Below are 13057 nucleotides of genomic sequence, written 5' to 3'. Positions count from 1 at the left end.
CACAGTCAAAGTCACTTACATCATATTTCTTCCCCAATCTGATGTTTGGTCTGAACAACTGAACCTCTTGGCCATGTGCGCATTCTTTTGTGTGTTGAATTATTGCTTCACGATTGGCTTATTAGATACTATATTTACATTAATGAGCAGGTGTACCTAATAAAGTGGCCACTGAGTGTATTGTGCAAGTAATGTTATTTTGAGGCAATTGTTGGAATATTGTGTCTGGAAAATAGATTGATGTGTAAATTTAATACATGATTTATTTAGCTCTGATCATTGGCTAAACCAACCATTCATTGTAGAGACGATTGTCCTGTCTTTCAAATCAGCAGTTAGATTTTTAAATAATGTTATGGTTTTATGATTTTGGTATGTCTATGTAAACACTTGCTACACATAAAAGATATATTTAGATTTGTTTTTGTCATGAGTTTAATTGATTCGGAGCATGTGTTATTTTATTCTTTACACTTAGGAAGTGTGCCAGTTCCTTGTTCCAGGATGTAATGACACAGGAGTTGCCTTTCTTTGCAGAGTGCAGCAGCAGCTCCCAGTCCAGTGCTAGGAAACATTCCCCCAGGAGACGGAATGCCAGTAGGCCCGGTACCACCGGGATTCTTTCAGGTAACAAGCAGTAGGAAAAGGCTTTTTTTAAAAAAGAAAATGACTTGATGGTTTTCCAAATAAGAATAAAAGACATGCCGAGTCCCTCAAAATTATCACCGAACATGACCATCTACATGAAGCAGATGGTGGTCTCAAGAACTCGTAGGAATACATGCATGAGTAGATTGATAGAACATTTAAAATAAAGCTCAACTGCACTGCATTATACTTCTAATATTGCTGATAATTACATGTAGATTTTTTTCTGTTTAAAGGGGCTCGAAAGGAAAGAATTACTGGTAGATTTTATGGTGCATTGTGATTTCTACTGCAGTGAATAGAAAAGCTTAAATTTTCTGGGCTCTGTAAAACACATGAGCATATCAATTAAACTATAAGACTTAGGAGCATAGTTAGGCCATTTGGCCCATTGAGTCTGCTGCACCATTCAATCATGACCGATCCTTTTTTTCCCCCCTCCTCAGCCCCATTCCCTATAACCTTTGATGTTGTGGCCAATCAACACCCTATCAATCTCCGCCTTAAATACACCCAACGACCTGGCCTCCACAGCTGCCTGTGGTAACAAATTCCACAAATTCATCCTCTGGCTCAAGGAATTTCTCCACAACTCTGTCTTAAATGGATGGCCCTCTATCCTGAGGCTGTGCCCTCGTGTCCTAGAATCCCTCACCATGGGAAACATACTTTCCACATGAACTCTTTCTAGGCCTTTCAACATTCAAAAGGTTTCAGTGAGATTCCCCTCATTTTTCTAAATTCCAGTGAGTACAAGTCTAGAGCCATCAAACGTTCCTCAAATGATAACCCTATCATTCCTGAAATCATCCTTATGAGCCTCTTCTGATCCCTTTCCAATGTCAGCACATCTTGGTTAATGAGCCCAAAGCTGTTCACAATTCTCAAGGTGAGGAATCTCTTGAAATGAATGCTAATATTACATTTGCCTTCTATACCAGCAACTCAACCTGCAGGTTAACCTTTAGAGTGTTCTGCACATGGACTCCCAAGGCCCTTTGCATCTCAGATTTTTGGATTTTCTCCCCATTTAGAAAATTGTCTGCACATTTATTTCTTTTACCAAAGTGCATGACCATGCATTTTCCAACGTTGTATTTTATTTGCTACTCTCTTGTCCATTCTCCTAATTTGTCTAAGTCCTTCTGCAGACTTCCTGTTTCTTCAACACTACCTGTTCCTCCACCAGCCTGCGTACTTGGCAACAAACCCATCTATTCCATCATCTAAATCATTGATATACAGTATAAAAAGAACCAATCTCAACACCAAACCCTGAGGAACACCACTAGTCACTGGCAGCCAACCAGAAAAGGATTATTTTATTCCCACTCGTTGCCTACTACCAATCAGCCAATGCTCTAACCATACCAGTAACTTTCCTGTAATACCACGGACTCTTAACTTGGTAAGCAGCCTCATGTGTGGCACCTTGTCAGAGGCCTTCTGAAAATCCAAATATACAACATCCACTGCATCCCCTTTATCTGTCCTACTTGTAATCACCTCAAAGAATTCCAACAGGTTTGTCGAGCAAGTTTTTCCCTTAAGGAAACCATACTGACTGTGTCTAATCTTGTCCTGTGTCACCAAGTACTCCATTACCCCGTCGTTAACAATTACCACCAACATCTTCCCAACCACTGAGGTTAGGCTAACTGGTCTATAATTTCCTTTCTGCTGCCTAACTCCTTTGTTAAAAAGTGGAGTGACATTTGCAATTCTCAGTCCTCCAGAACCATGCTAGAGTCCAATGATTCTTGAAAGATCATTACTAATGCCTCCACAATCTCTATCACTATCTCTTTTAGAATTCTAGGATGCAGTTCCTCTGGTCCGAGTGACTTATGTACCCTTAGGTCTTTCAGCTTTTAGACCACCTTCTCCCTTGTATTAGTAACTGCACTCGCTTCTCTTCCCTCACATCCTTTAATACCTGGCACACTTCTAGTGTCTTTCACTCATTTAGTTCATCTGTCATCTCCTTGTCAGCCGTTATTATTTCTCTAGCCTCATTTTCTTATGGTCTTGTATCCATTCTCATCTCTCTTATTTTTTATATACTTGAAAAAGTGTTTTCTATCCACCTTGATATTGTTTGCTAGCTTGCTTTCATATTATGTCTTTTCCCTTCTAATGATTCTTTTAGTTCCTCTCTGTAGGTTTTAAAAAACCTTCTCAATCCTCTATTTTTCCACTAATTTTTGATTTGTTGTAGACTCTCTCTTTTGCTTTTATATTAGCTTTGACTTTCCTTGTCAGCCACAGTTGTACTATTTTGCCATTTGAGTATTTCTTTGTTTTTAGAATACATCTATCCTGCAACTACTTCATTTTTGCCAGAAACTCAAGCCATTGCTGCTCTGTCATTTCTGCCAGCATCTCCTTACAATTTGGTCAACTCCTCTCTTGTACCACTGTAATTTCCTTTACTTCACCGAAGTACTGCTGCCTCAGACTTTACTTTCTCCCTATCAAATTTCAAATTGAGCTCAATCATATTGTGATCACTGCCTCCTAAATATTCCTTTACCCTAAGCTCCCTAATCACCTCTGGTTCATTACATATACCCAATCCAGTATAGCTGATTCCCTACTATGCTCAACAACAAACTGTTCTAAAAAGTCATCTTGTAGGCATTCAACAAATCCATTACCAACCTGATTTTTCCAATCTACCTGCATGTTAAAATCTCCCATGACTATCATAACATTGCCCTTTTGACACAACTTTTCTATTTCTTATTGTAATGTGTAGTCCACATTCCAGCTATAGTTTGGAAGCCCGTATGTAACTGCTATCAGGGTCCTTTTACCCTTGTCATTTCTTAACTCGACCCACAAGGATTCAACAACATCTGATCCTATGTCGCATCTTTCTAACGATTTAAAGCCATTTTTTACCAGCAGAGCCATGCCATCCCCTCCACTTACCTTCCTAAACTTCCGATACAGTGCGTAACCTCGGACATTCAGCTCCCAACTACAACCATCCTTCAGCCACAATTCAGTAATGGGCACAACATCATGCCCAACAATCTGTAATAGTGCCACAAGATCACCCACTTATTTCTTATACTCCGTACATTGAGATATAACACTTTATGTACTGTATTTGCTGCCCTTTTTGATTCTATATCCATAATGCACTGGTATTCACCCTGCTGGCTGCAATTTTGTCCTATCATCTGCCTGCCCTTCCTGACAGTCTGACTGCACAGTATCTTTGCTTTGTTACCATCCATCCTATCCTGAGTCCTTTCATTCCGATTCCCATCCCCCTACCAAATTAGCTTAAACCCTCCCCAATAGCTCTACAAACCTGTCTGTGAAAATATTGGTCCCCCTCAGGTTCAGGTGCAACTGTCCCTTTTGTACAGGTCATACCTCCCCGAGAAGAAATCCCAATGATCCAAGAAACTGAATCCCTGTCCCTTGCACCCACTGCCATTCTTTAAGAGAAATTTGTGTGTTAAAACCTTTATAAAGATAATGGCCTACAAGTTTCATGGATCAAAATTACTGTATAAGATGGATGTTTGGAAGAGCTGCATTTACTTGTTGATAGACTAGAGGCTCAGGCAGACAATGCCTCTGGTGTGACTCTGTCTGAAAGATCAGGATCTGACAGGTATCAACACCTGGAACTGGCCCATCTTCAGTCAAAATTGAGAATGGAAATAGAAAGAAAAATGCAGGGCTATTCAGGCAGGAAGCATTAGTTTGATCTTGGAGTCAGTCAAAAAGACAGCACATTGTGGGCCAAATGGCCTGAACTGTGCTGTGTCTATGTTGAAAATAGTGAGGAGGTGGCGGGGGGGAAGTAGCTGGTTTGTTGAGGTTGGCATTTGGGAAGGTAGAGGAGGACGGGGCTGGTGCAGAAAAATGGTGCTAAAATTGTAAAGATGCTGCATCTTTTTCCTTGTAAACGATCTAATTTCTGGCCATATTTGTTCGTAGGATATTCAAGCCCTCTGAGGTTTCTTCATTTAAAAAGATTTAGATGTCCTTTATAATTTCAGTCTCTCGTCAAGCTGAGCACAAAGTTCAGTGTTCGAAGTTAATTCAGATCCCCTTACCGCTCACTTAGCTGAACTATTCAGACTAACCCTGCAAATTTAATGGAAATACTATTGGATTAATAAGAAAACTCAACCATGGTTCCTTTCCCCTATCAGTAAATAATAGCCCATATTTATTTTTATTTCTATTTTAAATAGAGATATAGCACAGTAACAGGCCCTCATGGCCCCAGGAATCTGTTACAGCCATGTGACTAATGTTAATGGAATGTGCATACTTGGCTATCCAATGAAGACGGACCTTGTACATTTGCTTTCTAACCCCACTTCTCACCCGATTTTCTAAAAGCCTTTAAGCCAATCAGTTAAACTGATTTGCTGTAGGCTTGGTAATACTTCCCTCAATGATCTACAGTGGTGCTAGAAAGTTTGTGAACCCTGTAGAATTTTCTCTATTTCTGCATAAATAAAATGTGATCAGATTTCCACATAGGTCCTAAAACTAGATAAAGAGAACCCAATTTAATAAATAACACTAGAAACATATTTGTTCATTTATTTATTGAGAAAAATAATCCGAAATTACATGTATATGTTGGAAAAGGTATGAGAACCTCTGGGGTAATGCCTTCAACAAAAGCTATTTGGAGTAAGATGTTTCAAACAATGAGATGGGATTGGAGGTGTGGGTTGTAGTGGTACTTTGCCCTATTGAAAAAAGACACAAAGTCAGGTTACTGAAAGAGCCTGCTCTTCTCAAGAAAGATCTGTTTATGTGCACCATGCCTCTTTCAAAACAGCTTTCAGAGGACCTTAGAAGAAGAATTGTAGAGCTGCATGAAACTGAAAAAAGTTACAAAAGCATTTCTGAAGACCTGAGTGTTTGTCAGTCCAGTAAGAGAAATTGTCTACAAATGGAAGAAACTTGGTACTGTTGCTACTCAGCCTAGGGGTGGGCATCCTTCAAAGATTACATAAGAGCACAATGTGCATTGCTGAAGGAGGTGAAAAAGAACCCGAGGCTAGCAGCAAAAATCTGCAGAAATCTCTAGAACTTGCTAAAGTCTCTGCTCATGTGTCTACTATAAGAAAAACACTGAGTAAGGATGGTGTTCATGGAAGGACACAACAGTGGAGACCACTCTTCTCAAAAAAAAACATTGCTGCATGTGTCAAGTTTACAAATGATGACCTGGATGTTTTACAGAGCTTCTGGGACAATGTTTAGTGGGCTGATGAGACAAGAGTTGAACTTGCTGGCAGAAATACACATTGCTATGTTTGGAGGGAAAAGGCCACTGCACACCAACACCAAAACCTCATCGACAACTGTGAAGTATGGTGGATGAAGCACTATGGTTTGGGGCTACTTTGCTGCCTCAGGGCCTGAACAGCTTACAGTCATTGAGGGAACAATGATTCATTTTACAGGAGAATGTCAGGGTAGAAGTCTGTCAGCTGAAGCTTAATTGAAATTGGATAATGCAACAAGATAATGATCCTAAAGACAAGAGTAAATCGACAACAGAATGATCTAAAAAGAAGAGAATTCATGTTTTGAAATGGATAAGTTTAAGTCCTGACTTTAATCCTATAGAAATGTTGTGGAAGGATGTGATGCAAGCAGTTCATGCAAGGAAGCTAACCAACATCCCAGAGCTGAAGCAGTTTTGTAAGGAAGAATGGCCTAAGTTTTTTCCAAGGTGATGTACAGAACTGATCCACAGTTACCAGAAACGTTTGGTTGAAGTTACTGCTGTACAAGGGGGTCACACCAGTTACTGAAAGCAAAGATTCACATATTTATTCCAACAAATACATGTAATATTGGATCATTTTTCTCAATAAATAAATGAGCAAGTATAATGTCTTTTTGTGTTATTTATTTAATTGGGTTCTCTTTATCTAGTTTTAGAATGTGTGAAGATCTGATCACACTTTAGGTCACGTTTATGAAGCAATAGAGAAATTTCTACAGGGTTCACAAACTTTCTAGCACCACTGTATTTAGTTTTCATATTTGAAATTTTAATAGCCAGTTTTCATCTCTCCGGTAGGTAGTGAGTGCCAGATCGTAACCACTCCGTATAACAAACACAAGAGATTCTGCAGATGCTGAAAATCTAGAGTAATCCACAAAATGCTGGAGGAACTCTGCAGTCAGTACCATCTACGGAGAGAAATGAACAGTTGCTGTTTTGATCAAGACCCTTCGGGCTAAGTCCTAATGAAATGTCAACTATTTATTCCTCTCTATAGATGCTGCCTAACCTCCTGAGTTCCTCCAGCATTTTGTTTGTGTTGCTCTGCATAACAAATTACCTTTTCCTAACATCATTGCTGAACCCATTTTCTCAGCTCATCCACTCATGTGCAGCTCTTCGTTTACTGCAGCTAGCCCTGTCACAATCCTGCTGCATCACCTGCTGGCTTGCACTCCTTCCCCTCTCCCCCACATCCCTATTCTGGCTTCACCCTCTTTCTTTCCATTCTTAATAAAGGGTCTTGGCCCAGAATGTCAGCTGCTTATTTCCCTCCATTGATGATGCTTGATCTACGGAGTTCCTTCGGCATTTTGTGTATGTTCCTCTGGATTTCCAGTATCTGCAAAACCTCTTGTGTTCCTGTTAAATCTCCTCTCAAATATCCTAAAGTGAATAAGCCCGGCTTTTCCTATTTGTCCTTATAGATGAGGTCCCTTATCCCTGAAATTATTCTACTATCACAAGAGATTCTGCAGATGCTGGACATCTTAAACAACACCCACAAAATACTGGAGGAAAGCAGGTCAGACAGCATCTGGAGGGAAATAAGACAGTCAACTTTTACTAAAATCTTTTCTGCATCCTCCGTAGGTCTTTTGGATTTGGACTCACTGCTCTGGTTATGATCTAACCAGTGTTATATTACTGAAATCACAATCACAACCTTAATGATGTAGAAAGTTCAGCATCTATATGCTTTACTAACCACCATGTCCTGTTACTTTCAAAAAATGATGTGTTTCTCTCTCTGACCATGGACACCAATGCATTAAACCACATTGTTCTTCCTGCTAAATCTATCAGTTCACACTGCTCACTCTGTGACCTTCTCTGTGGCTTCTTAGTCTACCGCTGTCCTCAATGCTTCCAACGCTGACCGAGTCTAGTATCGGGAAGGCAACTGTCGAGCTACTGAGGACAGTCTTTGGACCAAAACTAGTAAGGGAAACCAAGGAGTAAATATGAAGTTACAGAAATGTACATGATATGTAGAGCAAGAAACTTCAATTACTACGATAATATTAGAGGGGAAGTTTCAGAAATATGTTCAAGAAACTTCATCGGTATGTTTCAAACTATGCAGGAAGGAGGCACTGCTGAATCTGCTTTGGTATGAGTAGGTTGAGTAGGCTGCTTGTCAGAGGAAATGCTTAAAGATCAGTGATATCCGTAAATATTAGATTATCTATGAGGGAAAGTGAGGAGCAATCTGTAGAATAAATTAGGGTCGGCATACAGTGTAGAATTGAATGGTGTTAGACCACGATTAAGTGGTATCTATGATTGGCAGCCTGCTTCTGAACTTCATCTCTAGTTCCTGAAAGTCCGGTTATACAAAGTTCATTGTGCTGTGTTTGCAATGACTTCTGGCTCCGTACCATTCACCCTATAGAATATTTTGAGTCCTCTCCATGATACTTATTACCCTTGCATAATGAACGCAATCGACGATCCATGATTCAACTAAATGATTACAGAAATACCCCTCCCACACACCCCACTGCCTGAGATGCTGCATTTCCATCACTGTTACCCCTGTGCAGATCTTTATTTCTTGATGGTGAATTATGAACTGCAATTCTTTTGGGTACCAATACCCCTGCCAAATACTGGCTCCAGCTAAGCAGCACTTTGATCAGCAATTTTGGCCTTTATCCACATTTGTTTATTCACCTATTTATTTATTACCCACGTGTACTATATAGCTGGATGACATTCAGTGTCCAGAATCCTACAAGAGTAAGCCCCATTTAAGGATAGAAAAGCAACAACTGCTCTGGGCATATCTTATGATGATATTAGTGCCTTCAAGAGAGGAAAGGAAGTTGTCAAAACTAGAATGGCATTTTAATCTTTCCTTTGACACAGAGACTTGCCCATTCCGCACTCAGCAATATGAAGGATAGCCTCTTGGTTTAGAAGGCTCACCTTAATTTGCTCTGCAGTTGGTAGAATTCAGGCAGAAAAGCATGCCCTGGGACAAAGCAGAGCATGATGTGGCCCTGCTGGACTTGAAGTCTAGAGGAAGGAATATCTAAGAAGATTGGTGGAAGGAGGTGTTGGGGTGAACAAATTCCCCTGTCTTTCCAGCTGCTATGTCTTTGGAGCATCCTTAGAAAACAATCCCCATTATTTATTTTGATTCATCAAAATACACCTGCATTCATGTCAATCAATCTGCAGAAACTGAATGGGATGTTTGAATAAAATGATACTTTGAAGTATTATACATTATTGTTATTACTAATGAGAAAGTGAAGTAGGAAAACTAGTGCATAACCATTTTCATTCAAGCTCAATTAATTATTTTAAAACAATATTCACCAATTGACAGATGTGTTTATTTTAAACTCTAATATAGTAGGTCAGGATGGCCTGCACTGAATAACATTCTCCCAAGGTTTATATAGACAGCTGCCTGAATCAGCTTATGTGGAGGACATAGTGAATTACCTCCCAACACATGCACATACTCTTGACTTCCAGAGAAAATCAGCAGGGGGTTCTCAGTACATACAGCCTGGTGCAGAAGATGTTGTTTCACAGATTTAGACATCTCCAAAGGGGATAGCAAAGATTTTGCTCTGATGTGGAGTTATAATAGGCAAATTTATGCTTATTCAGTTGTTTACATTTTGTGGATTTGCTTATGAAAAATCAGGTATACTGTGTACATATAACTTTTTGATTTCTTCATTATCCCCTTCTTGACTCTTATATCATGAAATTATTAAAAGGCAGTGAACATAATATTAAAGATAATACTACGTACTTTTAATGTTTTACAGACCAATTTTAATCTGTGAGTTTGGATGTTACTAAAATAGTAAGGCTACTTAAATCATTGAAAAGAACTGACTTCATTGGTGATCCCCAATTGTAAAAAAAAACCTCACTTCTGAACAGTAACAATATTTTTGTCCCTAGGCTCCGAATGAGTTAGTAGAGCATTGTTGCCTCCTAGTGGAAAGTGATCTTTAGTATAGATGTTGCTTCTGAACTTCAGAATCAGGCTTATTATCACTGCTATATGTCATAAAATTTGTTGTTTTGCAGCAGCAATACATTACAATACATAAGATATACTATAAAATACAATAAGAAATTATATTTTAAAAAATGAATGAGCAATTAGTGAGGTAGTGTTCATGGGTTCATTGTCAGCTCAGAAATGTGGAGGAGGGAAAGAAGCTGTTCCTATAGCATTTTGTGTGTGTCTTCAGGCCTTCTCCCTGATGGTAGTAAAGAGAAGAGGGCATGTCCCGATGGTGAGGATCCTTCATGAAGGATGTTGCTATCTTGACGCATTGCCTCTTGAACATATCCTTGATGGTGGGGAGGCTACTGCCCATGATGGAGCTGGCATTAGCCTTTACACCATCAAGGACTTGTGGCATTCAGCTCTACATAGACATTCCTTTGCATCAGAAAATGCCTTCAAATTATACAGTTCCTTCCATGGTGTTGTTTAGGTAATCAAAAAGCTCAGTGCACTGTGGTCAAAATTGAGTCAAAGTTAACTGCATTCATTTACTAGTAATACACACAAAATGCAGGGGGAACTCTGCAGGCCAAGCAGCATCTAAGAAGCAGAGTAAACAGTTGATGTTTCAGCCTGAGACCCTTCATTAGGACTGGAAAAAAGAGATTAAAAGTTAGAGTAAGAAAGTGGGGGGAGGAGTGGAAGAAGTACAAGGTAGTAGGTGATAAGTGAAACTGAGAGGGGGAGGGGTAAGGTAAAGAGCTGGGAAGTTGACTGGTGAAAGAGATACAGGGCTGGAGCAGGGAGAATCTGATAGGAGAACAGAAAGCCATGGAAGAAAGGAAAGGAGAGGAGCACCAGAGGGAGGTGATGGGCAGATAAAGAGATAAAGCGAGAGAGGGAAATGGGAATGGGGAACAGTGAAAGCGAAGGAGGCGGGAGCAATTACTGGAGGTTCGCGAAATCATTGTTCATGCCATCAGTTTGGAGGCTACCCAGATGGAATATAAGATGTTGCTCCACCAACCTGAGTGTGGCCTCATTGCAGTAGTGGAAGAGGTCATGGAGAAACCTATCAGAATAGGAATGGGAAGTAAAATTGAAATGGGTGGCCACTGGGAGATCCCGCTTTCTCTGGTGGTTGGAGTGAGGGTGCTTAGTGAAGCAGTCTCTCAGCCTATGTAGGGTCTCACTGATATGCAGGAGACCACACCAGGAGCACCGGATGCAGAAAGTGCTGGTGACCTCGCTGACAGAGGTGGTGCTGTAGTAGTCTGGCGGACGGACTTCTACCTCACTAAGGCCAAACGGCAGCTCTCTGACACCTCCTCTTACTTACCCCTGGAACAGGACCCCACCAAAAAACATCAAGCCATTGTCTCCCCAGCAGCCACCCACTGCAACTCTGCTTCCCACTCCCATTCAGATATGTCCATACATGGCCTCCTCTACTGCCATGATGAGGCTAACTCAGGTTGGAGGAGCAACACCTCATATACCGTCTAGGTAGTCTCCAGCCCCTTGGTATGAACATAGAATTCTTCAACTTCCGGTAATTCCCTCCCCCTCCCTTCCCCTATCCCTATGTCACTCTGCCCCCTCCCCCAGCTGCCTATCGCCTCCCTCATGGTTCTGCCTCCTTCTACTACCCATTGTGTTTTCCCTTATTCCTCCTTCACCTTTCCTGCCTCTCCCCTCCCTGCCTCCCCTCCCCCACCCCTTTATCTTTCCCCTTACTGGTTTTTCACCTGGAACCTACCAGCCTTCTCCTTCCCACCCTCCCCCCACCTTCTTTATAGGGCCTCTGCCCCTTCCCTCTACCGTCCTGACGAAGGGTTCTGGCCCGAAATGTCGACCGATCTTTTCCACGGATGCTGCCCAACCTGCTGAGTTCCTCCAGCGCGTTGTGAGTGTAGCTTTGACCCCAGCATCTGCAGATTATTTTGTGTTTATGACCTCAACAGAGTCGCAGGTGAAGGATGGTTTGGGGCCCTGAATGGTAGTGAGGGAGGAGGTGTAGGAACAGGTGTGGCACTTGTTCTGCTTAGAAGGATAAGTGCAGGAGGAAGATAAGTGGAGAAGGATGAACGAACAAGGGAGCCGCATAGGGAGCGATCCCTGTGGAAAGTTTGGGGGGGGAAGGGAAAGGTGTGCTTGATAGTGGAATCCCATTGGAGATGGTAACTCTGATTGTGAACATTGTGGTTGTGCAGCAGAGTCCTGACGAAGGGTCTCGGCCTGAAACGTCGACTGCGCCTCTTCCTATAGATGCTGCTTGGCCTGCTGCGTTCACCAGCAACTTTGATGTATGTTGCTTGAATTTCCAGCATCTGCAGAATTCCTGTTGTTTAGAGTACTGGGGAGGTCTGGTTGCTTTGTCGCATCTATATTTGACACACAGTACAGGGCAGGTATTTGCACACACACTATTTGTCTCAATACTGTTTCTGTTTTCTTGTCTACTGTCTATAATTGTTTTTACAAGTAAGGTTAGTAAATTTTTTATGTCACTCGAATTAGGCTTCTTAAGCTAAGCCCAATTTTTCATCTAAAAAGAAGGTTTTTTAACCATTATTGGTTTTGCACTGAACTTAGCCATAAGCAGTTGAATGAAAGTGGCATTAGTGAGGAATTGGGTGAAGTATAACCCTTGACAATAAGTTTAAGCTCTCGAGGTTGGTGGAGGCATCTGGAATTTTTCATTTTGATTAACAATAGGCTATAAACTGATCGTTTTTCTGATTCTACAAATTGGAAGGTGAAGAGAAGATGTTATTCTATCAGTATTGCACTGAAAGCCTGCATGGTATACCTGGTTTAATGAATACTTAATTGATATTCGGCATATCCCTATCAGAATCCCACATAATTTTACTACATAATTGCTCTTTTCTTAATGTTACATGAGGGATATTGGTGTGGTATCTGGAAACAAAAATCTTGATGAAAAACAACTAAAAGTAAACATGGGCAGCCTTTGTAGTAAATGATTGACAGCATCAAACACAGTCAAGTACACACCATTTGATTTTCAAAGTTCAAAGTAAATTTATTATCAAAGGACATATACACCCTTGGGAATAAATTTCTTGTGGGCATTCACAATAAATGCAAGAAGCACAATAGAATCAGTGAAAGAT

General features: G+C 40.8%; 1 protein-coding gene across 2 annotated transcripts in view; it reads left to right on the top strand.

Annotated features, from left to right (window-relative positions):
* ssbp2b (single stranded DNA binding protein 2b) overlaps nt 1–13057 on the top strand; it is a 371929-nt gene that overhangs the window by 286338 nt on the left and 72534 nt on the right. Inside the window, exon 8 of one of the 2 annotated variants that reach the window (XM_063068536.1) lies at nt 538–627. In XM_063068536.1, the coding sequence (XP_062924606.1) occupies nt 538–627 (90 nt within the window). Of the gene's footprint in view, nt 1–478; nt 628–13057 lie in introns of both variants that reach the window. The other variant, XM_063068537.1, reaches the window with a different exon arrangement.

The sequence above is a fragment of the Mobula hypostoma genome, chromosome 16 (assembly GCF_963921235.1).
Source record: "Mobula hypostoma chromosome 16, sMobHyp1.1, whole genome shotgun sequence".
NCBI classification, from domain to species: Eukaryota; Metazoa; Chordata; class Chondrichthyes; order Myliobatiformes; family Myliobatidae; genus Mobula; species Mobula hypostoma.
Note: the sequence above shows the minus strand (reverse complement) of the source record. Positions and strands in the feature narration are given on the sequence as shown.